Raw genomic sequence first — 26505 nt, forward strand, 5'->3', positions numbered from 1 at the left:
CCTGGTTCCATGAGAGCAGTAGCTCCAGGAGCTCCTGTTTCAAAGCAGGAGGAGACAGGGGCATGGCCGGGGCAGTGAGAGGGAGCTCTTCTCCTCAGTGGAGGGAAGCCTTTCCCAGAAGCCCCGAAGAGACTTCTCCTTTCCTCTCCTTGACCAGTAGGTCACATGGCCGCTGTCAGCAAATATGCTAAGCTACAGAGCTGATAGAGAGGACGTGCTTAAGCCTCTTTGGGCTTTGAGCTTCCTGACGGCCAAGGTGAAGAGAGCAGGAGACATAAGTTACTCAATATTTATTTTCAAAAAAGGAAGATACCAGTTCTTCTGGGAGGCAGAGAGTTTCCTGGAAACCAGCTGAAAAAGACATTTCTCACATGCGTCCCTGTGGAGAGGAGTATTGAGCAAGAAGGGATTTCTAGATGTCGGCTTCTGGTCAGGGCCTCGGGAAACAAGAACTAAGGGTCTTTGGGGCCCTTTTAGACCCTGAAAAATCTACAATTTGAGAGTGGTCCTTATTTTGATCGCTGTTTCTTGGCACAGTAGGAAATAAAGTGAGCTGGAGTGAATAATTAGTGGCAATTATTGAGCCCCTGTTACATGTTTCTGATACTAAAGGGAGGTGGAATGATTATTGCCATTGGACAGATAAAGAAACTGAGGCGTGGGGACTTGATTTGGAAGCCCAGCTCTGTAACTTTGTCCTGCCTCAGGTGACTTTGTGGTGCTCTCTCGATCTTATTTGCCCCGATTGCCTAATTTTAGTAATAATGTCTCTGAAGGTACCACCTGGTGTCATCCTGAGGCTAGAGTGAAATGCGGAATATGAATGCTTTTTAGAAAAAGTGACATGGTTTCTGTGCGGTAGTAGAAAGTTGTTGTTATAACGTTTATTTAAGTAATCTCTATACCCAATGTGGGGCTTGAACTCATGACCCTGAGATGAAGAGTCACATGCTCTTCTGATGGAGTCAGCCGGTAGGATGGTTTTTTAAATGCAGTTTGATCCTTAGGCGATATAAAAATAATATGTCATAGCTAGAAAAAATCATGTGTAACAGTGAGGCTACCTGCAAAGGCTTCCTGCTCTCTGTAGTCACAGCCTCGGGGGCCGGTGAATGCCAGTGGTTACAGATCTTTACTTCTGATAATCTTCCTGATTATTACTGATCTTTCTGTCTGACCTCTTGCCAATCTGGTTAGACGGCTGCCATTTAGCTCTTGGAATTTGGCTGGCAAGGGACTCATTTTGGGAGGAGGGAGAATCTCTCCTTGGCTACTTTCTTGCTGTGTGCTTGGGCTTGCATCATCAGTTTGATCTCCCAAAGTGGTTCCACCCCGCCCCCCCCCCCCCCCATCCTTTGTCCTTTTCAAAAGTCCAAGACTGGTTTACTTAAAACCAGATAAGTTAATCCATAAATCCGTTTTACTAAGGATGTGGAAATGGGAGTATGTTGTGATGCGGAAGTGAGTGAATGAGCCAGCTCACTGCGGGGAGGGGGTTCCTTGTCCTCAGTTTCCTCGTCTGAAGAGTCTGGATAGTGGTGGTCCCCCCCTCTCGGGTCGCTTGAGGATTTGGGAGTGGATACGTGCACGGCGCTCAGAACAGTGCTCTTTCCTTGGCTCAGAGCGCATGCTCCGTAAGCGTCCAGAGGAGCTGTGGCAGCAAAGCTGGATTTCATTCTTCTTCTCCTTCTCCTCCTCCTCCTCCTCCTCCTCCTCCTCCTCCTCCTCCTCCTCTTCCTCCTCCTCCTCCTCCTCCTCCTTCTTCTCCTTCTTCTTCAAAAAAGCATCCTGCAACTTTAGCTGCAGCTCACACCCGGTGTGGGCTGACCCTCCCGCAGGGGACACTCTGGATGCACGCCCCCACGGACTTTTGTGTAAAGCTCACGGTAATAAAAAGAAATGCATGTTCTTAACAAGAAAGAAACTGGGCACGCTCAGCTTCCTGGCTCTGGAAACATGTCACCCACGAGGGGACAGAAGGAAACAGGAGTGAGGAAACATGGAATTATTATTAAAGAAAAGAAAAGAAAAAGACCATAACCAGAGGTTCTCTTGTGTTCTTCTCACCCTTCCTGGGATGCCTTGTGCTCCAGGGGCTGTGGTCTCTCCCCTTAAGAGACTCCTGTTCTAGACCAACGGTTGCATAGAAAGCCCTTCAGGTTATCAGGTTACCTTCTAAGAGACAGACACCTGCCCTGGGTAGTAGAGGCTGGTGGGTGGGAAAGTCAGGCCAGCGTGTCTGGTTCAGATCCCAGCTCGCTCACCGACCAGCCATGTGTCCCTTTCCTCCTCTGTAACGCGAGAGTTTCTTGAGGATTAACTGGGTTTGTATAAAACACTCAGAATGGTCATGGGCTCGTGGTGAGCTTTGCCCGTCTCTACGTGTCAGTGCTTCTGTCGGTGGGGTCTGTACTGTGTAGACCCCTAGCCCTGACTGGTGGACACCTTGGTGTGTAGGCTCCTTCCTGTGTATCTGATTTTCAGCACCACCTCTGACCCAGATTCAAGGAGAGCGTCAGGGCCAGCTGACCAGGGGAGACCGAGGGCCAGCTGGGCTTCTCGGCAAAGCTAGGGTGGAAGGGGGCATCCCCCTCTAGTGTCCCTGGCATTTCAGGTGTATTTGCTAGGTGGTCTTTGGTCAAGGCTGGCGGGGGGGGGGAGGGCAGCTTCCCAGGCTGGGTTCGGTGACTCCCCGTGGTCCCTGGATGTTGACAGAGAGGTCAGGTCTAGGCCCGCGTGACATCGGGCTTCTGGGCCCTGCAGTCGGGCCAGTTCCCAGAGTCACACACAAGCAGATAAAATCCCCCTGTGGAGTCTGGAAGGGCTGGTGGGTGGGCCTGAGTGGGGTGAGGGGAGGTGGGGAGGCGTGTGGTCTCCGGGAACTGCTGAACTGCTGTGTGCCCCCAAGCAGGCTATTGATGGAGCCTCATCACCCCGGAGTCACGCTCACCCTGTTTGCGAGGATACTGGGGGTCCAGAAGGTTCTTCGTCACGGGGGCCCTGAGCCTGGTGGGGCAGGCTCACGACCTCGCTGGGTGGCTGTGTGTGGAGTCCGATATCTGCCTGCAGTGTAGGCATTTGTGCTGTGACTTCTGTGAACGGGTGCTCGCTCCTGCCCTAGGCTGCCCAGCTCTTGACCACAGGAAGGTGGTTTTCCAGAACCCCAAGCGGGCCCCACAGGGGTCTCTGGCACTTCAGGCTGGTGAGTTTGCTGTGCCCAGCCGGGCTGCGGGCACGGAGCAGGAGAGACTGCGGCGGGCGGTGAGCAGAAAGCCTGATGTCTGAGTTTCTAGAACCAGTTCCCCTTACCGGGTCTTGGAAATAACTGAGTAAGCGCATCTCACCGGGGTACGAACTCCTTGGTTCTGGGTGTTGAGTGTTTGGGGAAGGTGACTTTGTGAACCATTCTCCCCCTTTCTTTCTCCAGTTCATCTCTGGGCGGAGACGGCATCACGTCTCCGTCTCCCGTCACTGTAATCCGCAGGTCTTGTCAGACGAACCTCCCTGGACCCCACTCTTGTGTGGTAGCCCTCAGGCCTCCGTGTCATTGCTGTTGCCAGCCTATCAATGGGGCCTGGTCCTTACCTTAACGTACTGGTTCTAGTACATGGCTGGCTGCTGAAAGGAGAGATAATGGCATGAGTGAGGGAGAAGATTCTTCCTGTGTAGCCGGGCAGGCTGGGGGCGGGGCGGCTGTGCTCCGTGTGGACCCGGGTTCCTTCCAGCTTCTTTCTCTGCCATCTGCTACAGCATACTCCCACTGCCATGGCTGTCTGCCAGCCCGTGGCAAGAGCGAAGGGAAGAAGAGGAGAGGAAGCTCTCTCCTTTCAAGGGAATAGTGTAAAAGTGGGGCACACTGGCCATGATTTAGTCACATGACTGCAGCTGGAACAAGGGATGCTGGGAAATGGAGTCTGTGGTCGAAATGGAATCTGTTAGTCAGTGTCGGCTAAACTCCATTCCTGTGCTTGCTCGACGAGGAGCATGGACAGCTGGCGTCCTGTGCCCTCCCAGGTGTGTTTCCAGCTTCCTCTCGTTCAGCACTTTGAGCGCTCCGTGCCACGGTCCTTGGGCCTCCCCGAGCTCCCGACAAACCTGCGTTGTCCCCCCAGTTCCTTTCCTGACGCCACCACCTGGAACCTCACAGAGAGGTTCAGTGAACTTCACGCACACTTAGCGTCTTAGCCTCCCCGTCACTTAGCATAGATGGCCGGCTAGAGGTTGGGAACGGTCTCCATCTGTCGTCATGTCTGCAGCTGATGTTCGCGCTGTGTTTATCACCTGCTCTACAGGCATTTCTTGAGCACCTGCCGTGTGCCCGAGAGTGTTACGGGTGCTTGGGAACCAGTGGCAAATGCTTGGTAATGTTGGTAATGCTTTCTGTCCTTACAGAAGTGGCATTCTAGTGGGGGGGGGGGGATACAATAACAAGTCAACACCTAATGAGGAAGGGATAGGCAAAAATAAAACAACAAACAAACAACCCGCCCCCCCCGCCCAAACCCCAAACAAGAACTGAACCGAAATAAAACCAGATGCCAACTGGGGCTGGATGGGTCATTTCCCCTCCCTGAGCCCAGGACTCTCTTCTGTGAAATGGGCATCTTGATGATGCTCTTCCTGGTATTGTTCTGGCGTGTTCGACAGATAGAAGCCATTGATCGGACCAGATTTTCTGTCTGCTGACAGATTTGCCTGCAATGGTGCACTTAGAGTTCGGGGTGTGACGGACTTGGTGGGCTCTGTCCCTGGGAAGGAAGGGTGTTCTCCTGGATTGGCCAGCTCATTCCCTGTGCCCCTTGTCACCCTCCCAGGGCTCTAACCTCACGGACATCTGCACCCAGCTCCTCCTACAAGGCACCTTGTTAAAAATCTCTGCGGGCAACATCCAGGAGAGGGCCTTCTTCCTCTTTGACAACCTCCTCGTCTATTGCAAGAGGAAGTCCAGGTGAGCTGCTGGGGAGGTTAGGGGCGGGGCTGCCCAGGTGGGCCTGGAGGCAGGGATTGGGTGGGACCCTGACACTTTCTCAAGGGACACCTTAGGCTTGTCACTCTCCTCTCCTGGCATCCCTTCTCTCAGCTGAGGGGCTCGTTCTCGATGAGCACGTCTAATAGAAATATAAGGTGAGCCACATGTGTTAATTAAAATTTTCTAGTAGCCACGCTAAAAAAAGCAAAAAGGAACGGGCAAAATGAACTTAAATAATGTATTTTGTTTTTCCCAACGTATCTCTAAATATTATCATTTTCCTGTATATAACCAACATGTAATCAGTTTTTGGAAATTATAGAGGTATTTTGCATCCTTTTTTTTTTTTTTTTGTACATTAAGGTTCAAAATCTATTGCATATCTTAAACTTACAGCGTGTCTCGATTTGTCCTAGCCTTGTTTCAAGTGCTCAGTTGCCCCATGTGGCTTGTGGCTGCCATATTGGACAGATGGCTGCCATATTGGTCTAGATGGTGGTAGAAATTTGGAGATTCTTTGTGACGCTAACACCCTGTGATTCTGAGACCCAGAGGTGGGAGATTCAAGGGCAGAAGGCTCTTGTACTGTTAAGCTTTTTGAGGGAAAGGATAGTATCTTTGCCATCCTTGTATCTTTCACTGGAGTGAATGGATGGGTGGGTGAGTGGTATAGACACATACAGATGAATGTATGATCGCAAATGTGAATGATGGCATGTGTGAGCCGATGGGAGGAGGGATAGGTGCACAGGTGGGGGGTTTGGAGGATGAGTGGATGGTGGTTGAAGGAAGGTGGGAAGGATTGTGGATGGACGTGTGAATTGATTTGTGGATGGATACGTGAGTAGATGGAGGAGCAATGAAGGAGGTGAGTGGTTGGAAGTGTAAGGGGAAGGCTGGATGGAGAGAGATGGACAGAAAGCTGGGTAGTTGGAGACGTGGATATGAAGACATGTTGAGTTGACAGAGGTGTGTTCAGATGAATGGTGAGTTGGGGCCTTCGTGTACGAGTTAAGCGGGTGGGTAGATGGAGGGATGGTCATCAAATGGGAGATGGTCAGGTAGGTGGATGGATGGATGGTTGGTTGGATGGTTGGTTGAGTTGCTGGGGTGGTTGGATTTTGAGATGGAGGGTTGGGTAATTGGATGACCGAGTGGGTGGATGGGTGGGTGGATGGTTGGAGAGAGGAAGAGTTGGGAGATAGAGGGGTGTGGGGCACGAGTGGCTGGCTGGCTGACTGGCTGGCTGGGTAGATTGGTGGACTGAGAGGCTGTCTTTCAGGTTTTTTGAAGACTGTCTCAACCCAGCCCTTTTGAATCCTCCTACCTGTTACTTTGCTTTAGGGATGAAACAGTGACTTTCCAGAGGCTTCTTTACTCCTTTAGTAGAAGCTCAGGCTGAGGGGAGGTCCAGACCCTGGGCCCTACTGTCAGCCTTGCCTCTCCCTTTCTTTGTGGTTCTAGGCACGTCACTTACTGTCCCTGAGCCTCATTTTCCTTGTCTGTTTCTGCTGGCCTCCTAAGATTGTGGTGAGGAACCTTTCCATAGGATGAATGATGGTGTTCCATGCGTGTGTGTGGGCTTCTCTTTCTCCTCCAGCCTGACCTCTCTGAGCCTCAGTTTTCTCTTCTGTAGAATGGGGATGATAAACCCCCTTCTTACAGTAGTGTTTGGTTTAGAGCCACGCTCCTTACATTTGAATTCCTGTTCACATTTCTGTAGCTCTGTGACTCTGCCTCTGTCTGCCTCAGTTCCCTCATGTGTAAAATAGGGTGACTTATCGTATGTATCTCCAAGGGCCACTGTGAAGAGCAGGTGTGTTTAGTAAGCGCGCAAAATGGGGGTTACTGTTCACTTACCTCCATGTGTGTTGGGTTCCTGTCCACTCACAGGTGCAGCACCAGGCAGTGGAAGGTTCTTCGCCACAGGCCCCTTCCCCTCCCACCCTTCCTCCCCGTGCTGGGTTTGGTCCTTCTGGTTAAAGGCCTTGGTCTCCCTCTTTCACCCTCTCCCGTGTCTTTCTTATTTGATGTTTTATTCTGCCCGCTCTGTCAGGTCTGTCTGTGTCAGCCCCCGCCCCCATTAACGCCCCCATTTCCTTCCTCTTTGCTTCCCTCCTGTTCTCACCGGGGCCATCCCGAGAGTCCTCCACCCTCCCTGCCAGCTGCCCCAGGCTGTCCGAGCAGGCACTTTTCCCAGAACGCTGGGGTTTAGAAAACACAGTGTCCCTTCAGGCCCGTGTGACCCGCTCCGGCTTTGGCTGAGTTTGCTCGGCCTTCGGCTGCCCGAATGAGGCCCTTCCCCCGTGGGCATGGCCACACCTGTCAGAGCAATAACAGCCGATTCTGCTGGTGCTGGATCCCCAGTGGGCCTTCTAGGGCCAGCCCTGTGGCGGGCGTGAGATGAGCTCTTTTAGGGCCGTTCCCTGCCTCAGTTCTGGAGCGAGCCAGGCTGGCTGTGGGGGAAAGGGCACATCTGTCTCCTGGGAGGAGGTGGCAGGCGGCCAGCATTCCTGCCTCTGGATGGGGAGCCAGAGGGCCGGGCTCCAAGTCATCCCCGAGGGATCGGGCAGGGGTGGATGGAACCCTCGGCCCCACTGACGTGGTCACAGGAAGCGCCTCCTGCTGCCAGGTGTCTGCCGACTGTGTTTTCTCCGCCTGGGTCACGCGGGGCACCGCCCGTCCGGGACTCGGGTCAGGGAAGGTCTCCGACTCAGAGTGCTTCTGGCCTAATTCAAAAGTAGAGGCTCCCTGGGTGTGTCAGAAGCGCCAGGAGTGTTCGCAGAGCCCACCTCCCCATTCTTCAGCACGGGAAACCGAGACCCCGGGAGGAGGAGAGCTAAATCTCTAACATCTCAAAAGCTTATCTAGTGTCTCAGAGATGGCAGCAGCATGTAGTGCTTAAGGACACAGAGGCCCTGCCACTTAGTAGTCGCGTGGCCTCGGGCAAGTTATGTCGGCTCTTTGTGCCTCTGTTTTCCCATCTGTGAAATGGGGCCAAAAGTAGCCCCCATCTGATGGGATTGTTTTTGTGGATGAAGTGAGAGAAAACATGTAACGGCTGGCTTATGTATGTAAAGGAGAAGAGATCCCAGTCTAGTCTTCATCCAGGTGTCCCTCCGGGACACGGCTCACGTTTAAACTGTGTCTAAAGCAGGCTGTTCGTTTTCATCACAACTCCTGCCCCAGACCCTTTCCTCCTGGCGTCTTCCTCATTCTGAGTGAATGGCACTACCAGTTGCCCAGGAGCCCAGGCCGGGATCTTAGTTGATCTTGGTGCTGGCCTGCCTCACCCCACACCCACGTCATCAGCAAGAGTCAGACGCTTAACCTACTGAGCCACCTGGGTGCCCCTAAATGACTGAAAATTTACATGGAAACACAAAAATAACTATGACAACTTTGAAAATGGACAGAGCCAGGGGACTTGTACTACTGATAGCCAGGCTTACTCTATAGCCGCAGTAATTAAGACAGTGTAGTAAGTATTGTGGGCGCCTGGGTGGCTCGATCGGTTAAGTGTTGACTTCGGCTCAGGTCATGATCTCACGGTTCATGAGTTTGAGCCTCGCGTCGGGCTCTGTGCTGACAGCTCAGAGCCTGGAGCCTGCTTTGGATTCTGTGTCTCCCTCTCTCTCTGCCCCTCCCCTGCTCACACTCTGTCTCTCTCTCTCTCTCTCAAAAATAAAAAATAATAATAAAAAAAGACAGTGTAGGATTGTGTAAAAAGTTTGGTGGAACGGAATGGTGAGTCCAGGAGCAAAAACCCCGTGGACGTGCTCATTTGAATGTCAACAGAAAAAGCCAGTGCAGTTCAATAAGTGATGCTTGGTCAGTTTGATATCCAACGTTGGGGGGCGGGGGGGAGGGTTGGGTCTTGACTCTTAGCTCACACAATATACAAAAAATCAACTTCATATGGATCACAGATTCAGATGTGCAGGGTAAAACCATGAGGCTTCCAGAAGAAGGAATAGACACTATCTTTGTGATATGACAGTAAGCAAAGATTTCTTAAATAGGACAAAAAGTGTAATTCTAAAGGAAAAGTAGGTTCAACGGATTATGTTAAAATTAAGAATTGCTCATCAAAAAACACCATGAGGAGAGTAAAAAGATAAGCTATAGACTAGGGATCTTTGCCATATAAACCGACAAGGGACTCACACCCCAAACATAGTGAGAAGTCCTGTAAAGCAAATTTGACTCTCTGCCTATTTTTACAAATAAAGTTTTATTGGCACACGGCCATGCCCATTTGTTTTGGTATTCTCTGTGGATGCTTTCATGCTACAAGGGCAGAGTCGAATAGTTGACATAGACCTTGTGGCTCACAAAACTGAAAATGTTTACTGTCTACCTGCCCCTTTTCAGAAAAAGTTTGCCAAGTCCTGCTCTAAATCATTAAGAAGAAGAGAACCCAACAGAAAAATACTCAGGGGATAGTCGTGTCACAAAAGCCCCTGGCCCACAGGACCGCATCCATAAACTTGAATTTGCTCAGCCTCATTACTCATTGGGCAAGTACAAGTGAAATGGTTTAATGAGCCACTACTACATGCCCACCAGGACAGCCATAATGGAAGTTAAATACAGAGGATGTGGAGTCACTGGAATGTTCCCACTCTACTGAGGCGGGAAGAATTGGTGCAGCTGTTTTGGAGAACAGCTTGGCATCGTCTCGTGAAGCCGCTCGTGTGCCTTCCTTGTGGCTCAGCAGTTCGATCCCTATGTAGATAACCCACAGGGATGTGCCCACGCATGCTTCATAAGACACGTGCACCAAGAGTCACAGCAGCACCAACCTGGAAGCAACCCAGATACCTGTCACCATCACCCTTTGTGATTCCATGTATGGCAGCTTCTAAACCGGCCAAGCGAAACCACAGGGTCATAGGTCAGAATGCTGGTGACCCTTGCAGGGGGAAGTGTCCGGGAGAGGGCGCCTCGGAGGGCTCTGGGGGCGTTGAAAGTGATAATAGACGTGTGCTCACTCTGTAAAAGTGAAAGGAGCCACATAGTTCTTTGGGCATTTTTTCCTGTATGGAGTTTATAATTAAATTTTTTTCAACATTTATTTATTTTTAAGAGAGAGACAGAGCACACGCGGGGGAGGGGCAGAGAGCACGGGAGACACAGAATCGGAAGCAGGCTCCAGGCTCCGAGCTGTCAGCACAGAGCCCGACACAGGGCTCAAACTCGTGAACCACGAGATCATGACCTGAGCCGAAGTCAGACGCTTAACCAACCGAGTTCCCAGGCGCCCCTGGACTTTATAATTTAATAAAAAGTTTATAGAGACACGTATGTATAAAAAAGTTTATAGAGACACGTATAGGTATGTATAGATACAGAGAGGACGCCCACAAACCAATGTGCTCTCCGGGCCCTCCTGACCCCACCTGCAGTCCCTTCTCCGCAGGTTGCCAGGCGGGAGTGTCCTTTATAACTTAGATCATGTTATTCCTCTGCTCAGGCTCTCCACGGCCAGCCCCTGTCTCACACTGACAGGAGGAGCCGATCTTCATGCCTGCCCACAGGACCCCGCAGGACCTGGCCCGCGTGGCCGCTCAGACCACTTTCCCCACACTCGCCCTCGCCCACTCAGCTTCAGCTACCAGCCAGCTCGCTGCTTCTTGCAACATGCCTGGAATCTCTTCTCCAGATACCCTCCTGGGTTCCTCCCTCACCTTCCCTAGGCCTTTGCTCCAAAGCCTCTTCAGTGAGGCCTCCCCTGACCACCTCTCCCTCCTCTGTCCCAGCTGAAATCCTGCCCCCCCACCCTCCCTAACCATCTTCTTGCTCTCTCCTCCTCCTCCTTCTTTTTACAAACCTCAAGTGTTTTATTTGAATTAAAAACATACACATTGCATTCATTAAACATTCTTTTCATATGGAGCCAAGGTCTCTTCTTTGAGCAGAAGTTCACTCTGAACATAAAAACAACTTACCTTTATCAGATCTTTCCAAAGCAGTCAACGTAATTTTCGGAGAGACAAGTCTCTTTCCACATGCATATGTCCTCACTTAATGCAATCCATACAGTAACAGGTACATGTTGGGCAAATAGATTTGGGAGCATCACTCACCTGGTGGAGCAGAGGGGCCTGTGTGTACCACAGACTGGCCCTCCAGCCCTGAGAGTTCATTCTCCACTTTATTGGTTAAAATAAACGTTTGGCACTCCTGACATAACACGTGTTCAACTTCCCTGCTTGGCATCTGTCTCTGTGCCCCCGGCCTCCTTGTATGGGAGGATGAGACTTTGTTTTATCCACTCCTGCAGCCCCAGCACCTGGAGGAGTGCCTGGCACCCAGCAGGTGTTCTCTGAGTGCTTGTTGAATGCATGGGTGAGTGTCTCCCCTTGGCCCCAACTTGGCATTGTCTCCATAGGAAGCACTACTCAGATGTTTGTTGAGTGACTGAGTGAGTGGCACATTTTGCTGAGTGAGGGAATGAATGGTGGGTAGGTGGATGTGGGTGATTGGGTTGACTGCCTACTCCAGGCACCCTTCCTCTCTCGTCTGATTTCAGGAAGTTTCCCTTTGCTAGACTCTCTGAGAGCCCCTGCCCACTTTCTGGCCAAGTGGAATGGGTTTCTGCCGCTTCTGGTTAGTTTCTCATCAATGTCTCCTATTAGCGGAAAAGTAGCCAGCTATGTGAAGCCGGCAGGGCTAGCCTGTTTTCCAGCTGGGGAAACTGTGGCTGGGGGTGGAGAAGTAAGTGACTTGTTCAAGTCACCCAGCCACCAGCTGAAAACCCATGCTCCTGGGCTCAGTGCAGTGCCTCCCATCTCTGGACGCCCTTCTGTATCTCTGCTCTGAGACATGGGCCTTATTGACTTCCTGTTGTCTTTCAGGGTCACGGGGGGCAAGAAATCCACCAAGAGGACCAAGTCCATCAATGGTTCCCTCTACATCTTCCGGGGTCGAATCAACACTGAAGTCATGGAGGTGGAGAATGTGGAAGACGGGACAGGTAGAGACCCCAACCCCAAGGCCCGCCTGAGCCCCAGCCCCACCTGCTCTGTGGCACAATCTCTGTTTCAGTTTTTTCCTTTTATTGAAAGGTAACCTACCTAAGAACAGTGCCTAAAACACAAGCACATCAAGTGAACACTTGGGTAGTCACTGTTCAAGCTAAAAAGCAAAACACTGCCTAATGAAAATTTGTTTCAAAACTTGACTTGAATGGTTATGTCATTATATGCACATTGAATGGCTTCAAAGATATACATGTAGTTATATACAGTTTTATATATCTGTTTAAAGGGTCGTAAAATTATATATTCTTTTGCTCTTGCTTTGTGTTTCTGCATGTAGCTGTCTGTATGTTGTTGGTTTCCACTGCTGTGTAACATTCTCTTGCATGGGTAGTCCGTAGCTCATTCATTCCTTTGGTGATAGATATTTGGGCCATTTCTGCCGTTTGCTATTACGAACATTGATGCTGTGAGCAGTCTTGTGTAAACCTCTTTTTGTGTGTGTGTCTTTGAACTTGGCTAGGGCAGGAGTTCTTAATTGGTTTTGAGACACTGACTCCTTTGTGGTGTCACAAAACCTGTGGACCCCTCCTCAGATTTAGGGCGTGGCCGGCTTCAACTCCCCCGGAAAACGGGACCTGCCTGTTTTCAAAGAGGTTGGCCACTTCCCATCCCAGCCAGTCAAGGGCACCGTCGGGCTTGCACTAGGTTTTAAGTAGCCCAAGTGCCCCAGTGAGATGGGCAGGGAGGCTGGGACACATTGCCAGGCTTTGGGGCTCTTGCATTTGTACACAGACTGTAATTGAGGGGCGGGAAGAGTCGTTGTTGGCAGACGAGAGGCAGTGAGCATTTGAAGCGTTGTGAGTTCACCTCTTAGATCCTGATCCTGTCGATGCCCCTGCCACCCAGTCTTTCAGGAGCGGAGATGCGCTGGTCCCGTGACCTTACTTGCGAGCGTGTGGTGGGGAGTGTTCTGAGTTGTATGACTGAGTGTGTGCTGACCCACCTTTGCCTTCTGCCCCTGCCAGCGGATTACCACAGCAATGGCTACACTGTCACCAACGGCTGGAAGATCCACAACACGGCCAAGAACAAGTGGTTTGTCTGCATGGCCAAGACGGCGGAGGAGAAGCAGAAGTGGCTGGATGCCATTATCCGCGAGAGGGAGCAGCGTGAGAGTGAGTGGGCCCTCTCATGTCCCCCCGAAGAGTGGTAGTTTCGGGGGACTTTCCTGGGATCCTGGGGTGTGTGTATGGCTTCCCCTAGGCTGGTCGCTTCTGTGGGGTGAGGACTGTGTTCTGGGAGCAGGTCACTGAGGGGCCAGGGAGCTCTAGGACTGTTATAACTCAGTGGTATCTTGGATCACCTGAGGTCGTTTGTTAGAGCCCATTCAACAGATGGTGAAACTGAGGCCCAGTGGAAGGGACCAACATCTTGTCGATACGGTTGGTTGTTCTGGGATTGTTGGCGCCCTTCACCCTTGAGGGCTGGTAGCCCCAAGATGCTCCCTACATGCCTCTGTCCCTGGCCTGCCCCATGGTTCTCTTATCTTCAACTGGGGTTCTTTGTGCTGGAGACTCAGAGTCCACATCTGGCATGGGGGTCCTTGGGGGCTGCTCATTAATTGTGGTCACAGATTTCTCTGGGCCCAGGCTCCCTGGAGGAAGCTTGCGTAAACTTAATACAGGGATGGGTGTGGTAATTGGGTGGGGTTGGGACCAGGCACTGGATGGTTGTGCAGAGGTCACTGGGCTGGGAAAGGGGAGCTGTGCTGTGTCTAGAGGCACGTTACTCAGTGATCTCTTCTGATAAGAGGGGATAAAAGCGGGTTGTAACGCCACTAAATGAGGTTTGGATTTGACCATACTTCCTATCCCCCTCCCACCTTTGCAAAGGAGGAAACTGAGGCATAGTTTTCTCCATATCTGTCACCTTCCACTTGGATGTGTCATAGACATCTTACACTTGCCAAGTCCTAATTTCCACCCCGCCTTCTGCCCCAAACCTGTAGGTTCCCCATCTCAGTACATGGTTCCTCCATTCGCCTGGGGGCTCAGATTCAAACTCTTGGTGCCATCCCTGATTTCCGCCCACTCCCCAAATTCAATAGATGAAGTTTCTTTCCCACGTCGCCTTAGATTTGCCAAATCCGCCTGGGTCTCTCTGTTCTGTGCTTCCACCCTCTTATAAGTCACCATCCTCTCTCAGGAATTAGGCCCAGCATGGCTAGATCTGTTGTTTTGTTTTTTCCTAGAGAAGCTAGATTTTAAGTTTTCAGGTGACATTTCTTGATTTTAAATATTGTGTCAAAATTTATTCAAACAGCATTAAGCCAGATAAACTTATCTGGCTTCTGGTTGAGAAAGCTTGTGAGTTCTGAAACTGATCAGAGATGGGTGTGTGCTCAGGAGTGGGGGTGGGGTTGAGGGGTGTGGCCTGGCCTGTGTGGCCCATCAGTGTCTGTGGTTAGAATGGAGAGCTGTGGTCAGTGCTGGGTATTTGCGATTATGTGTAGGGTGTGGCCTCGGTGGGCCTCAGTCATTAGAATCAGGGCGTTGTCCCAACCTTGACCTCAGGGGTGGGGTATTCTGTGACCCTGAGCACAGATCTGGAGACGAACTTCCTGGGTCCAAATCCCGGTTGCACCACTATCTAGTTGGGTAACCTGGGACAGACAGGCTAATTTCTCTGGGCCTCAGTTTCTTCATTTGTAAAATGAGGATAATTTTGCCCTCTAGGTTTCTTGAGGAGTAGGTGCTTATAGCATTTTCTCTTAATATTTGTCAGGAGTGGACAGGGTCCAAGTAGAAAATGTGGGGCAGGGATCTGGTCAGGGTTCTGTATGTATTGTCTAGAGAAACGGGCAAATTTTTATTCCTGGCTGGAAGGAAGATCTCAGTAAACTTTCTGATAACCTCTGAATTTGGAAACGCATGCTCAGGTTGAAGGGTTGAATCAGCCTGACTGCTTATTACCCTGGGACTTAACTTCTCTGAGCCTCAGCTTTGCCATCTGTAAAATGGGGGAGATTCACCACCCTCCCCTACAAGGTTGTGCGGGGAGCCAGTGGCAGATGCCTAGAACAGGGACTGACATGCAGTGAGTGCTCTATAGACGTCCTGGGCAGGGGCAGTAGTGGGGACAGCTGGGGGAGGCAGGCTTCCAGGAGCCACAGGCCTGCCCCCTCTGCTCCCCAGTGCTGGTGCTCCCCTGAGTGCTGACCATGCCCCCTCTGTAGGCCTGAAGCTGGGCATGGAGCGGGACGCCTACGTCATGATTGCGGAGAAGGGGGAGAAGCTTTACCACATGATGATGAACAAGAAGGTGAACCTGATCAAGGACCGCCGGAGAAAGCTGAGCACCGTCCCCAAGTGCTTCCTCGGCAAGTGAGTGGCCCCACCCAGGCCTCCGTGGGGTCCCTGGGCTGATTCCAGGCAGCCCTTCCCCAGAAGCCCTGCTGGGCAGAGCCACTAAAGCCCCCCCGAATCCTTGAGTAACAGACCTCGGAGGTCCAGGAGGATAGTGGAGTCCCCATATCAGGTCTTTCGAATGATTCCTACCACAACTCACTGCAAAACATGAATTTTATGTCGTGACCTGGAGCATACATCCATGTGATAGATGACTGAAGCCTGTTTCACAAAACTTACCGCGCCCGATGCACTCTGAAATACTGGTTCTGTTTCCTTTTCTGTTCTGTGTCTTTTCTATTCCATTCTGTCCTGTCCTTGGTATGCTGTTCATTTTTTCATTTGTTCTCGTGCTAAGGAAGACCCCTGCAATCGATTTCACAAACTACCAATGGTTTGCCCGCCATGGATTGAAAAGCACTGCCCTCACACTCGGGAGGAGAATCTACCATAGATCTTTCAAGGGAAGAGGCATTTAACACCAGGAGTTGATTTCAAAGTTGCCAGAGGAGCGCACGTGGGCCCTTGCATCAGTCTGCACAGGCTGGCGTCTCCGTGGACCGCAGACCAACAGGCTGAAACAGAAGCTTACTTGTCACAGTCCTGGGGGCTGGCAGTCTGAGATCAGGGTGTGGGCAGGGCCTGTGTCTCATGAGGACTCCCTTCCTGAGTTACACATGAGGGGGAAGGGGAGGCTCCTGGGAGCTTCCAGTATTTGAGAGCCTCCAAGTCTCTTCCTCCATTCTTTGCCAATAATGAAACGTTTTACAACGCCTGCCCCCAATTTATACCCCAGGATCAAAGGGGTCAGGGCACAGGTGTATCTTAAACCCAGAGTTACATCTCATTCACCTGGTGGGGGCGGCTGGGGATGGAGAGGGGCAGTAGAAATACACAGTCCCTGTAAAACCGCCGTGTGCCAGCCCTGCTGTGCCCTCCACATGGGACACCGGAGAGGGTACAGAGCACCGAGGGTGCTGAACTCACAAAGCTTGTGGCCCAGCAGCAGAGGGAAGTTAGCCTGTGAGGCAGGGACTTTATTTAGAATTTATTGACTTACAGCTCACCCAAAGGCTTTTGGGGAGGCCTTGGATAAAAGCGACTGTATTATTATATTGCCGTGGACCAGGGGAAAGGTGATTTGGACTAAGGGAGTCACACAGTAAAGACGGGGGAAGTGGTTGCATTCTGGGTCACTTTGAGGGTGACAGCGTTTGCTGGTCGGATGAGAAAGAAGAGAGTTGAGGATTGTGAGGCCTTGGAAGGCTGGAGTTGCCGCTTGCTGAAAAGAGGAAGGAGGTGGACAGAGGAGCAGGTTTTGGGGGGGGGGTGGACGGGAGTGGAGCTCAGAGGGTCCTTTTGGACAGGTTACCTTGAGATTCCTAGACACCCGGGTGGAGATGTTGGCTTGTTAGTCGGATATAGATCTTGACTTGGGGAGAGAAGACTGGGTTGGAGAAGTAAATGCAGCCGGTGTGGGCGTTTCGATGGTTTTTCAAGCCGTGGGACTGAAATCTGCGAGGGGTCATGCAGGGAGAGACGGCTGGGGCCGTGGGGCCGCCAGCTGGCAGGGGACCCGAAGAGGGAGTGGGCAGAGAGGTGGGAGGCCTTCGGGGCAAGGGTGCCGCCCTAGAAGCCGGTGGAAAAGATGCAGAGACAGGGCGCAGTGGCAGCTAGGTTTGGACGCGTTAAGGTTGAAAGGCCCCGTAGACGTTCAAGTTCCGATGCTGGTCAGGCCTTTGGAGACCAATGTGGAGCTGGGGTGGAGCACATCTGTCATGGCCTGAGGCTTGTGTTTGAAGGGGTGGCAGGCAGGAGATTTGGGGGGTGGTTGGGCTCCGGAGGGGTAGCTGGGGATGTCCTGGACTGGAGCTGCCCTGTTGCAGCAACCCCAGGGTTGGGAGGGTGTGTGGAGAGGAGCGTGTGGGCCCCAGCCGTGCGAGAAGCAGGGAAGGGGCGTCCCGGCGCCCTTTTGTCAGCTAGTGTTTAATCCCTGGGCAGAAAGGAGATTCTTCTCTCTGGTGGGGGGGGTGCTGCTTCTGGCCCTCCCTGGGTCAGAGGACCTCTCCGCCTCCTGCCAAACCCCTTGGGGAGCTTAGTCCAGCCGGATGGGATAACCTGCCTGCGATTAGAGCTTCAGTGGACTGTTCTGTGTCCTCAGGAAGGATTAGGGGAGATTTCTTTTACCGCCCATTTGAAACAGGGCCAGGATTGAGGCTTGTTCTATAATCACCAGGGCCTTAAGGACCAGACTTCCTGCAGAAGACTTTTCTAATGAAACTCTTCTCCCCGCAGAGGTTTGCTCTGTGCCCAGCGCCAGGGCTCGTGACCTTCCTCCTTTCCCACCAGGGCTCAGCTCCCAAGTCTTCTTCTGCAGGAGCGTCCTGGGTCCCCTCGGGTGGAAGGAACCTATAGCCACAGAGACATAATTATCAAACGTTTCTCTGCTCCAGGCACTGGCACGTGGCCGTGCCTTTTAACCCGCATACAACACTATGAGGCAGGACACTACCATTATCCCCATTTTAAGGGTAAGAGAATTGAGGCACAGAGAGGGAAGAGGTCCTGCACAAGTTGGGGGCTGGGATTTGAACCCAGGACTCTCTCCCACCACGTTCTGCTGCACGTATCCATTTTTACCTCTGGTCAGCACATTTCATTTTTCCTTGTAGCTACTTTCTCCATATCCACCTGTACTACTTAGATGGGGAATCCATGAATACAAAAAGGGTCCGACTTATCTTTATAACCTCTGAGGGTTGGGCTTTGAGTCAGACTTGGACTTAAGCCCTGGTTCCCCCACCTTCTAGCTTTGTGACTTTGGGCAAGTCTCTTAACCTCTCTGAGCTTCAGTCGATGATTCATTGATGAGAAATAATAAAATATGCCTCATAGCATCGTCAGAGGCTGCAGTGAGAAAATGCAATGTGGCGTCTCATAATTGTGCTGCTAAGGGTATTGGAGTGGCCTGTTTCTGCCCTGGAAGAGACAAAACTCATGATGAAAATCAAGGAAGAAACTCTGTATATTTGTGTGGAGGCATCATGGGAGGAACATGATTTGCCCTCTAGGAGCCTCAGGTCAGTTGGGCCGACTGAATCGGTTCATTCATTCATTCCTGCCATTCGTTCAGTGTTTACTGAGCCCTTACTATGTGCCAACAGTGAACAGGACAGACAGACCCCTGCCTTCGTGGAAATGACTGTCCAGTGGGGAGATCAGAAAATAGACAAGTAGACGAACACCAGTAAAGAAGGGATCTCAGCGAGTTGATGGATTTTTTTAATTTAAAAGTTTATTTGGAGAGAGTGATTGAGAGCGAGCACATGTGTGAGTCGGGGAGGGGTAGAGAGAGAGAATCCCAAGCAGGCTCCACGCTGTCAGTGCAGAGCCCAGCTCGGGGCTCGATCCCACAAACCCTGAGATCATGACCTGAGCTGAAATCAAGAGTTGGACGCTCAACCGACTGAGGCACACAGGTGCCCCTAGTTGATGGGTACTGTAAGAAATGAGTAGGCTGATGTAAGGAGGTGAGGAAATGGGGTACTGTTTCAGCCAGGGTGTTCAGGAAAAGCCTCTCAGGGGAGTAGACATTTTAACCAAGCTCTAGATGTCAAGCAAGAGTCAGTCATGAGGCGATCTCGGGGAACAGCATTCTTGGCAGAGGGAACAGCAGGTGCAGAAGCCCCAAGGCTGGAGCGAGCCTTGGGTAGTTGAGGATCCGCCAGGCCAGTGTGGCTAGAGGCAGTGGGTGGCCGAGGAGCGGGAGATGAGGCCGCAGGGGTTGGCAGGGGCCGTATTAGGCAGGTAAGGGGGGATGGGGGCTCAGGGTTTGTTCTAGGTGCTCTGGGAAGCCATTTTCAAAGAGCCTAAGCAGAAGAGTGGGATGAAGAATGAGCTCATCACACAGGCTCTGGATGAGGGCACTGTCAGAGCTCTAAGAGCTCCGGGGACAAGAATAATGGTGTGTTTGGTAGAGGCAGTCAGGGAAGGCTTCCTGCAAGAAGAAGAATGCCTTTGGTTTCCCTCTTGTCAGAGGTTAGGTATCATTCATTCAGTGATGTCTGCTGGAATAGAAGCTCTGAGGTGGAAGAGGCCTCATTGTCTCACCTAACCTGGATGCACAGGTGCAGGGTAGCTGTGGGTAACAGACATGGCTGTAGGAAGCTCCTTCAGGCAGTGGAGTCACAGGGCTGAATATAACCCCCTCCCCCACCCCGCCAGTCCCTGCCCTCATGGAGGAGACCGGAGAGAACAAGGGGATTGCTGTACTGGGCGGTGAGTGGTGCTTGGAGCCTCAGCCAGGGGACTGTCCCAGGGAGACAGCAGAGACACAACAGTGGATCCCTGCGCCTCGCATTGGGCTTGACGCGTGGTGGTGATTCTGGGGGCCAGGAAGGAGCGGTGAAGCTGGGTACGCGCTAACGCAGCTACTGCCCATTGCCTGGATCCCGGACTCCCCGCCAGCCTAGGCTGACCTGCTTTCTGTGTCCCCAACTCAGTGCCCCGAGTAACATCTTCCTGAAAGGCTGGAACTTGCCGCTCTTTGTACCCAACTTCCAGCAACTGGCAGATCGCTGGTTTCCTGACCTTCTCACTTGGGGCTTTTCTCTGTGCTGATCCCCCCCTGCCTAGAACACCTTTCCTTGCACCTCACTGGAGGCAGGTGGCTCCCCACTGACCCAGCGCAGTCTGTGCGTGTGTTTTACATGGGCCACATGGTGCTTTCAGGAAATTTTGGATTATAAATCAACATTTAACAGTTGGGAGATTTCACAGGAAATGCCGCATTTCCGGCTTCTTTTGGAAAAGTAAGATACTCTAGTCTTCCCATGTGGCCACGGTCAGCTGCACTGAGGGGCGGCTGGTTTAGCGTTGCCGCACCCTGGCCCCTTCTGTTCATTTCCAAGAGCTTGAGGTTCCTGTGCTAGAGAGGAGTTTTATGTGGTTGTGCACACTGGGTCCCAGCTTGACGTTTCATATGATGTGACAGTTGACCTGTTGAATCCAGAAGGGCCCCGAGTGACCCACTTGCCCTAGAGGCCCTGATAGACCCTGCTGAGGCCCACAGAGGAACAGTGGCTCGCCCAAATTGGCCCAGCAAGCTGTGAACCTTCCCTGATGCTCTAAAAGGGGTAAGACTCCGTGTGGGGCGGAATCGTGGGTCATGGTTGTTCTTCTCTGGGCCGCCTTCCTCCGCCCTAGCAGAAGACACTGGGCCACTTCCTGTCCCCCGTCTGGCCGCAGGGCTGCCGGTCGGTGCCAGAGGCGGCCCCCGATGGGACAGCTGGTAGGCAGCCGGGTGCCGAGTCCCCAGCTTCCGAGAGTGGGCACTCAACATCTGCTCGCCTCCCTCAGCTGCTGGCAGCTTTCTCCCTGTCGCTGATTTTTGGGGCCTTGAGAGCGGAACTGGGGGTGGAGAGCCCAGAACAGTCTCTTCCCCACCTGGGGCTCCTGCCCCACAGAATAGGTCCATTTCTTCTGTGCTCCCCCACCTTGGCCTGCACCCGGGGCTCTCTGAATGCCTCAGCACTCACCACAGGCAGGCTTCGCTCAGCCAAACACCGGGAGGCTAAAAATAGTCCTGCCCCCTCTGGCCCTGTAATTGGAGGCGGGACAGCTGGTTTCGATAAGCAGGAGATCGCTGCTCTCTGGCCAGCTGCCACCTGCTCTCATTGAACACAGATTGCCTCAGTGGAAACGGCCCTGTGGCCGGCTCTCCCTTTTCCTGCTGACTCTGGTGGGTTGAGCTCTGCACTGAGCCTGAGCACACCCCCGAGAGCCAGGCCCTGGGGTCCGGCTGAGCCTCTGCCCCACCGGGCAGTCACGTTGGATCTCTTGATTTCCTCTGGCTTGTGAGCACTTCTCTCCCCGAGACCTTCCTGCTGATCCCAGGACGTTCCTTCTTGTTTGATGGTTCATTCCTTCGTTTGTTCAGGAAATGATTATTGGGCTCTACTGTGCTATAGACCCTCCTCTAGGTCTGGGGGTAGGGCTGTGAATAAGACCGACAAAAATCCCTGACAATGTGGGGATTGCCTTCTGGTGGGGGAGACGGCCGGTAACACGTGTATGTAAATCTGTAACCGTACGACTCCAGACAAGGATAAGTGCTAAAGACGAAGCAAAACTGAGAGCCGTGAGGCTTGTGTGAGGAACTGCTTGTGGTGAGAAGGAAGGACTTAACACGAAGAGCTGGGGGAGGGCATTTCCAGGCAGAGGGAACAGTAAGTGCAAAGGCCCCGAGGTAGGCAGGAGTCTGATCTAAGAAGCAGAAGATGGTGGGTGTGGCTGAAACATAAGTGAAAGGTATAGGAGAGGAGACCAGGAGGACGAGCGGTTCACGTGGGGCCCTGTCATCGTGCAGGCAGAGTTTGGATCTTTTTCTGAGAGCAATGGGGAAGCCCACTGGAGGGTTTGACCAGGAGAATGACATGATCTGATTGCCATGAGCTCTCTTGGCTCTCCACAGTCATCTTTCTGGGCTCTTATTTCTTCCTCTTTGTTTCTTCATTCCTTCTGCTTATCTGTCCGTGTTGACATCCATCATCCATTCCCTCACCCGTCTGCCTGGTTCTGTCTCCACTTAGCATCTGTCCATTCCCTCATGCTCCCCACTACCTACCTACCCACTGGTCTTTCCAGCTACCTGCTGATTGGTCTGTCAGATCATCCATTCATCTGCTCACTTTCCATCATTTACCTCCCCACTTTTGTGTCCATCCACTCACCCACCCACCCATTCTCCCTCCCTCTTTCCCATCCATCCATCCACCCACTCATTCTCTCTCCCTCTTTCCCATCCATCTGTCCATCCATCCACCCACTCATTCTCTCTCCCTCTTTCCCATCCATCCATCCATCCATCCATCCACTCACCCACCCACTCATTCTCCCTCCCTCCTTCCCATCCATCCATCTTTCCTCCCTTCCTTCCTCCCTTCCTCCTTCCTTCCCTCCTTGCCTCCTTCCCACCCATCCATCCACCCATCTATCTTCCTTCCTCCCTCCCTCCCTCCCATCCATCCATCCATCCATCCATCCATCTTCTTCCTTCCCTTTTGTCCATCCGTCCATCCATCCGTCTATCCATCCACCCGCCCACCCATCCCCCTTCCCTCCCTCCCTCCTGCCCATCCACTCATCCATCCTTCCCCCCAGTGCACCCGAGTCAGGGCCTGGGGTCTGGTCACACCCACCACTCTGCCATTGGTCCTGGGGAGAAGCACAAGGCCTCAGCACAACCCCCGGAACTGTAGGCTCCCGGGCTTTGCTTTCCTGTGGGACGTTCTGGCTGTCATTCCTGGGAGTGGGTGGGGCCAGGCCCGTTCAGCGTTGGTTCCCGTGTTCCCAAGACTAGGGAAGTTCTCTCAACTGCTTCTTATATTCCCGGCAGTGAGTTTGTGGCCTGGCTTCTGGAAATTGGTGAAATCAGCAAGACGGAAGAAGGAGTCAACTTGGGCCAGGCCCTGTTGGAGAATGGTATAATCCACCATGGTGAGTGGGGGCTGGGGCCTGGTGGGCCCAGGAGTGGGCATAGGTCAGTGCTGGGCTTCCCCTAACTCAGCGGCTACTGCTACACTTCTGTGCAATCGCCCTGTTTCCTGGGCACATTGTAGCCTCAGAACATAGATGCCCTTACAGATCTGCCCACGGGGCTGGAAGCCTTGCACTTACCTAGGACACCAGCAAAGCAGAGACACTTTGAAAAATTAAGGGCGGGGGAGAATTGTCTGTTTGTCCCTTCAAAACAGGCAAGAGCCGTTTATGCTTTAGTCATTCAGCAAATATTTATTGAGTGCCTGTCATGTGCCGGGCACTGTCCACATAGCAGCGAACAGGACAGATGAAAACTCTCGTCTTCATGGGCTGGCATTCTAGTCAGAAGGGGAAGTGTGTGTGTACAGACGGTGATCAGTGCCGGGTTGGGGGAGAGAGATAAGGGGGTGGTGTTCCATTCTCAATAGGGGTTTGGAAGGTCTCTCTGTGAAGGTGCCCTGGGAGAGCGCAGGGCCGGGTGGCGTCGGGGTTCTAGGCCGGGGGAGCAGCCAGTGCTGAGTCCCGGGCAGAACAAGCAGTGTGTGCAGGGAGCTGCAAGGTGGCCAGGACTGCCACGGAGTGGTGTGGACAGCGTTAGGAGATGTGGTTGGCGGGCACGACCGGGGTGGTGTTTAGGGTGTGGGGCCCAGGACCCCATGAGGCTTTGGCTTTTCCTCGGAGCGAGGCGGGGAGCTGCTGAGTTCTGAGCGGAGCAGGACCCTCCTGTCCGCTGTATGCCTGGAACGGCGGCAGGGCGCCCAGTGAGGGGCCGTGATGCTCAGACGGGAGATGACAGTGGCTTGGACCAGGGTGGAGTGAGGAGTCAGACTGTTCATGCTTTGAAGGAAGAGCCCCCAAGAGTGGGGAGTGACAGAAGCATCAAGGGTGACCTGAGGCCATTGCATAGGCCTGACTGTGGTCTCGCACCCCGGCACCCTCTGTCCCAATGCCTGCTTTGGCGACCTACACCCAGGAGGTGCTGGGCCAGATGGTCCCAACACAGGCTGGATCTAGGGCATTTCGGGACCTCTCAGGAGACCCGCGGCTGCCCTGGCCCAGGGCAGCAGGGTCGGCCAGCAGGGCCCCAAACGGAGCAAGGGAACCTGGTTTTCACGGAAGAGTGAGGGCAGGGGCTCAGTGAAATTGACGTGGCACAGAGCCTTGCCGAGTGAGGGTGGCGGTGGCGTTGGGTGATGATGGTGGGCCCTGGGTCCGACCTCACTGGCCCTTTGGGTCCCTCCAGTCTCTGACAAGCACCAGTTCAAGAACGAGCAGGTGATGTACCGCTTCCGCTATGATGACGGCACCTACAAGGCCCGGAGTGAACTGGAGGACATCATGTCCAAGGTAGGGACTCTGCCCCACCCCATGACCCGGACCCCACGGTCACTGCCGAGCAGGCGTGGGCCCCAGTGGCCTGTGCTTTCCCCCCTCCCCCACCTGCCTGCTCTGTCCTGGGAGCCATCTCTCCGAGTAGCCTGGGTTTGGAGGCCCCTGCGGGATGTGGCCTGATCCCAGACTCCACCCCCCCCCCCCTTTTCTCTTTCAGGGTGTGAGGCTTTACTGCCGCCTTCACAGCCTCTACGCCCCCGTGATCAAGTAAGTTACTCTCTCCAAACCCAGTGGCATGTCTGCCTCTTCTCAGCTCCGTGCCCTTGGGCTGGTAACTTAACCTCTCTGGGCGTCAGTCTCCTTCTCCATCAAATGGGGCTAATAATTGCATCTACCCTATACATTCGTCCTTAGGGTTAAGTGAGTTAATCTGTGGGAGACGCTGCAGGGTGGTGGTGAAGGGTGTCAGTTCTGGAGTGAGTTTGAATCTTAGCTGCTAGTTTTCAGTTGTGTGACTTTGGGCGGAGGTCCTTAACCTTTTGGTGCCTCAACTTTCTCCTCTGTGGAATGGGGATAATAGATTCACCTCAGCCTTTGCACTTGCTGTTCCCTCTGCCTGGAATGCTGTTCCCTTACCTATTTGCATATTGACTTCCTCACTTCCTTCAAAGGTGTCCAAATCAGAGGGGCCTTCCCTGCCCACCTTTCTAAAGCATCTCTGGCATGCACTGTCCTCTTGACTTCACGTTGGTTTTCTTCTTGAAACTCGTTAGTAGTTGACGTATTATGTTATTTTTTTTATCAGTTTGCTTTCTTCCCCACTGGATTGTAAATTCACCAAGGGCAGGGAGTTTGCTCACTGCTGTGTCCCCAGACCCTTGACCAGCGCCTAGAGTGGTGCTGTCCTGTAGCCCTTTCCACAAAGATAGCCGTGTTCTAGGTCTGCGCTGTCCAATACTGTGGCCGTGAGTCCTGTGTGGCTTTCAAACCCTTTAGGTGGAGGAATATAATTTTAAGTTTGATTTAATATGCATCGGTTGACAAGTGGCTGCATATTGGAGAGTGCAGGTCAGGGGCAAAGTAACACTCTGTAAATGTGTGTCAAGTGAATATTGAAAGGTAATTAACCTCTTTGGCCTCTGATTTTGCCCTCTGTGAAATGGGCATAAGAGCGGCTCACACCCCTTGAGTTGCTACAGGGATTAAACTTGAATGGCGGCTGCACACAGTGAGGGCCGTATAAGTGCCAGCGATTGGTTATTTTCTTTATTGTGAGGCTTATGGTTATGGATGAAGGGACAGAGAGGGTAACCTAGCTCTTCCCCAGCTGCAGATTCCTCTGCCCCCTGTCCTGACGGCTCTTGTCTACTCTTAGAGGAGCAGAGAAGATCCAGCATTTGCTGGCCTCTTTGGGGGTCAGGCCCTGGGAACCGCTTGCCTCTGTAGACCTGCCCCTGCCTCCTTGGCCCAGCCTCGGCCAGCACAAGCCCCCGCTCCGTCCATCAGCCCCCAGAGGAGGAAGTGGCGGGGCCAGCATTTACTGTGCGTGTGGCCCGCTGGGCTCCCCAGTTCCTAAAAGTCCGAGAGAAACTCCCCAGCCAGACTCTTACCAGCCTCAGCATGGCTGGCCACATGAGCTCCGGTCTGCCGGCTTTGAAGTCAGAAATCACCGGTCTGACTGCAAGGTTAGCGCAGCCCTTGGTTCCAGGACTCGGCAGGAATTTAGATGCCACACAGGTCAGAGCATTTGCTTTGGGAGAGAACCGGGCAGCCTGATGCCCACCTCTGTGCCCGCCGCCCTCCCCCCATCTGCTCACATGCCCTTCCTCCCCCCACAGAGACCGCGATTACCACCTGAAGACGTACAAGTCAGTGCTGCCGGGGAGCAAGCTGGTCGACTGGCTGCTGGCTCAGGTGAGAGGTCCCCCCGGCCTGTGCGAGCAGCCTTCTCGCTCTGCCCGGGACTGGGGGGCTGACCGGGATACGGGCCTCTCAGGTTTTGGGGCTTTTTTTTTTTTTTTAAACAAATTTCCAATATTTTTCACTCTTGGTAAAAATCCACGTAACGCTTACGATCTTAACCGTGTTTCGGTGCATGACGCGTGACGTCAAGTCCACTGACCTCGCTGCACCGTCACCCCCTCCCCCTCCTGAGCTCTTTTCATCCTGAAGAACTGAAACTCTGTCCCCCGGTAAACAGCAGCGCCCCACTCCCCGCAGCCCCCGGCAGGCACACTTCTGCTTTCTCTGGGAGGTGGCACCTCGTGCCCTG

The 26505-nt window shown here is 52.9% G+C and overlaps 1 protein-coding gene across 1 annotated transcript in view; it reads left to right on the forward strand.

Annotated features, from left to right (window-relative positions):
- PREX1 (phosphatidylinositol-3,4,5-trisphosphate dependent Rac exchange factor 1) overlaps window positions 1–26505 on the forward strand; it is a 181394-nt gene that overhangs the window by 107177 nt on the left and 47712 nt on the right. The window contains exons 7-14 of the mRNA XM_027046734.2: window positions 4815–4948; window positions 11830–11948; window positions 12981–13130; window positions 15191–15338; window positions 22759–22859; window positions 24145–24248; window positions 24451–24500; window positions 26072–26147. Of these exons, the coding sequence (XP_026902535.1) occupies window positions 4815–4948; window positions 11830–11948; window positions 12981–13130; window positions 15191–15338; window positions 22759–22859; window positions 24145–24248; window positions 24451–24500; window positions 26072–26147 (882 nt within the window). The remainder of the gene's footprint in view (window positions 1–4814; window positions 4949–11829; window positions 11949–12980; window positions 13131–15190; window positions 15339–22758; window positions 22860–24144; window positions 24249–24450; window positions 24501–26071; window positions 26148–26505) is intronic.

The sequence above is a fragment of the Acinonyx jubatus genome, chromosome A3, assembly GCF_027475565.1.
Source record: "Acinonyx jubatus isolate Ajub_Pintada_27869175 chromosome A3, VMU_Ajub_asm_v1.0, whole genome shotgun sequence".
In the NCBI taxonomy this organism is placed as follows: Eukaryota; Metazoa; Chordata; class Mammalia; order Carnivora; family Felidae; genus Acinonyx; species Acinonyx jubatus.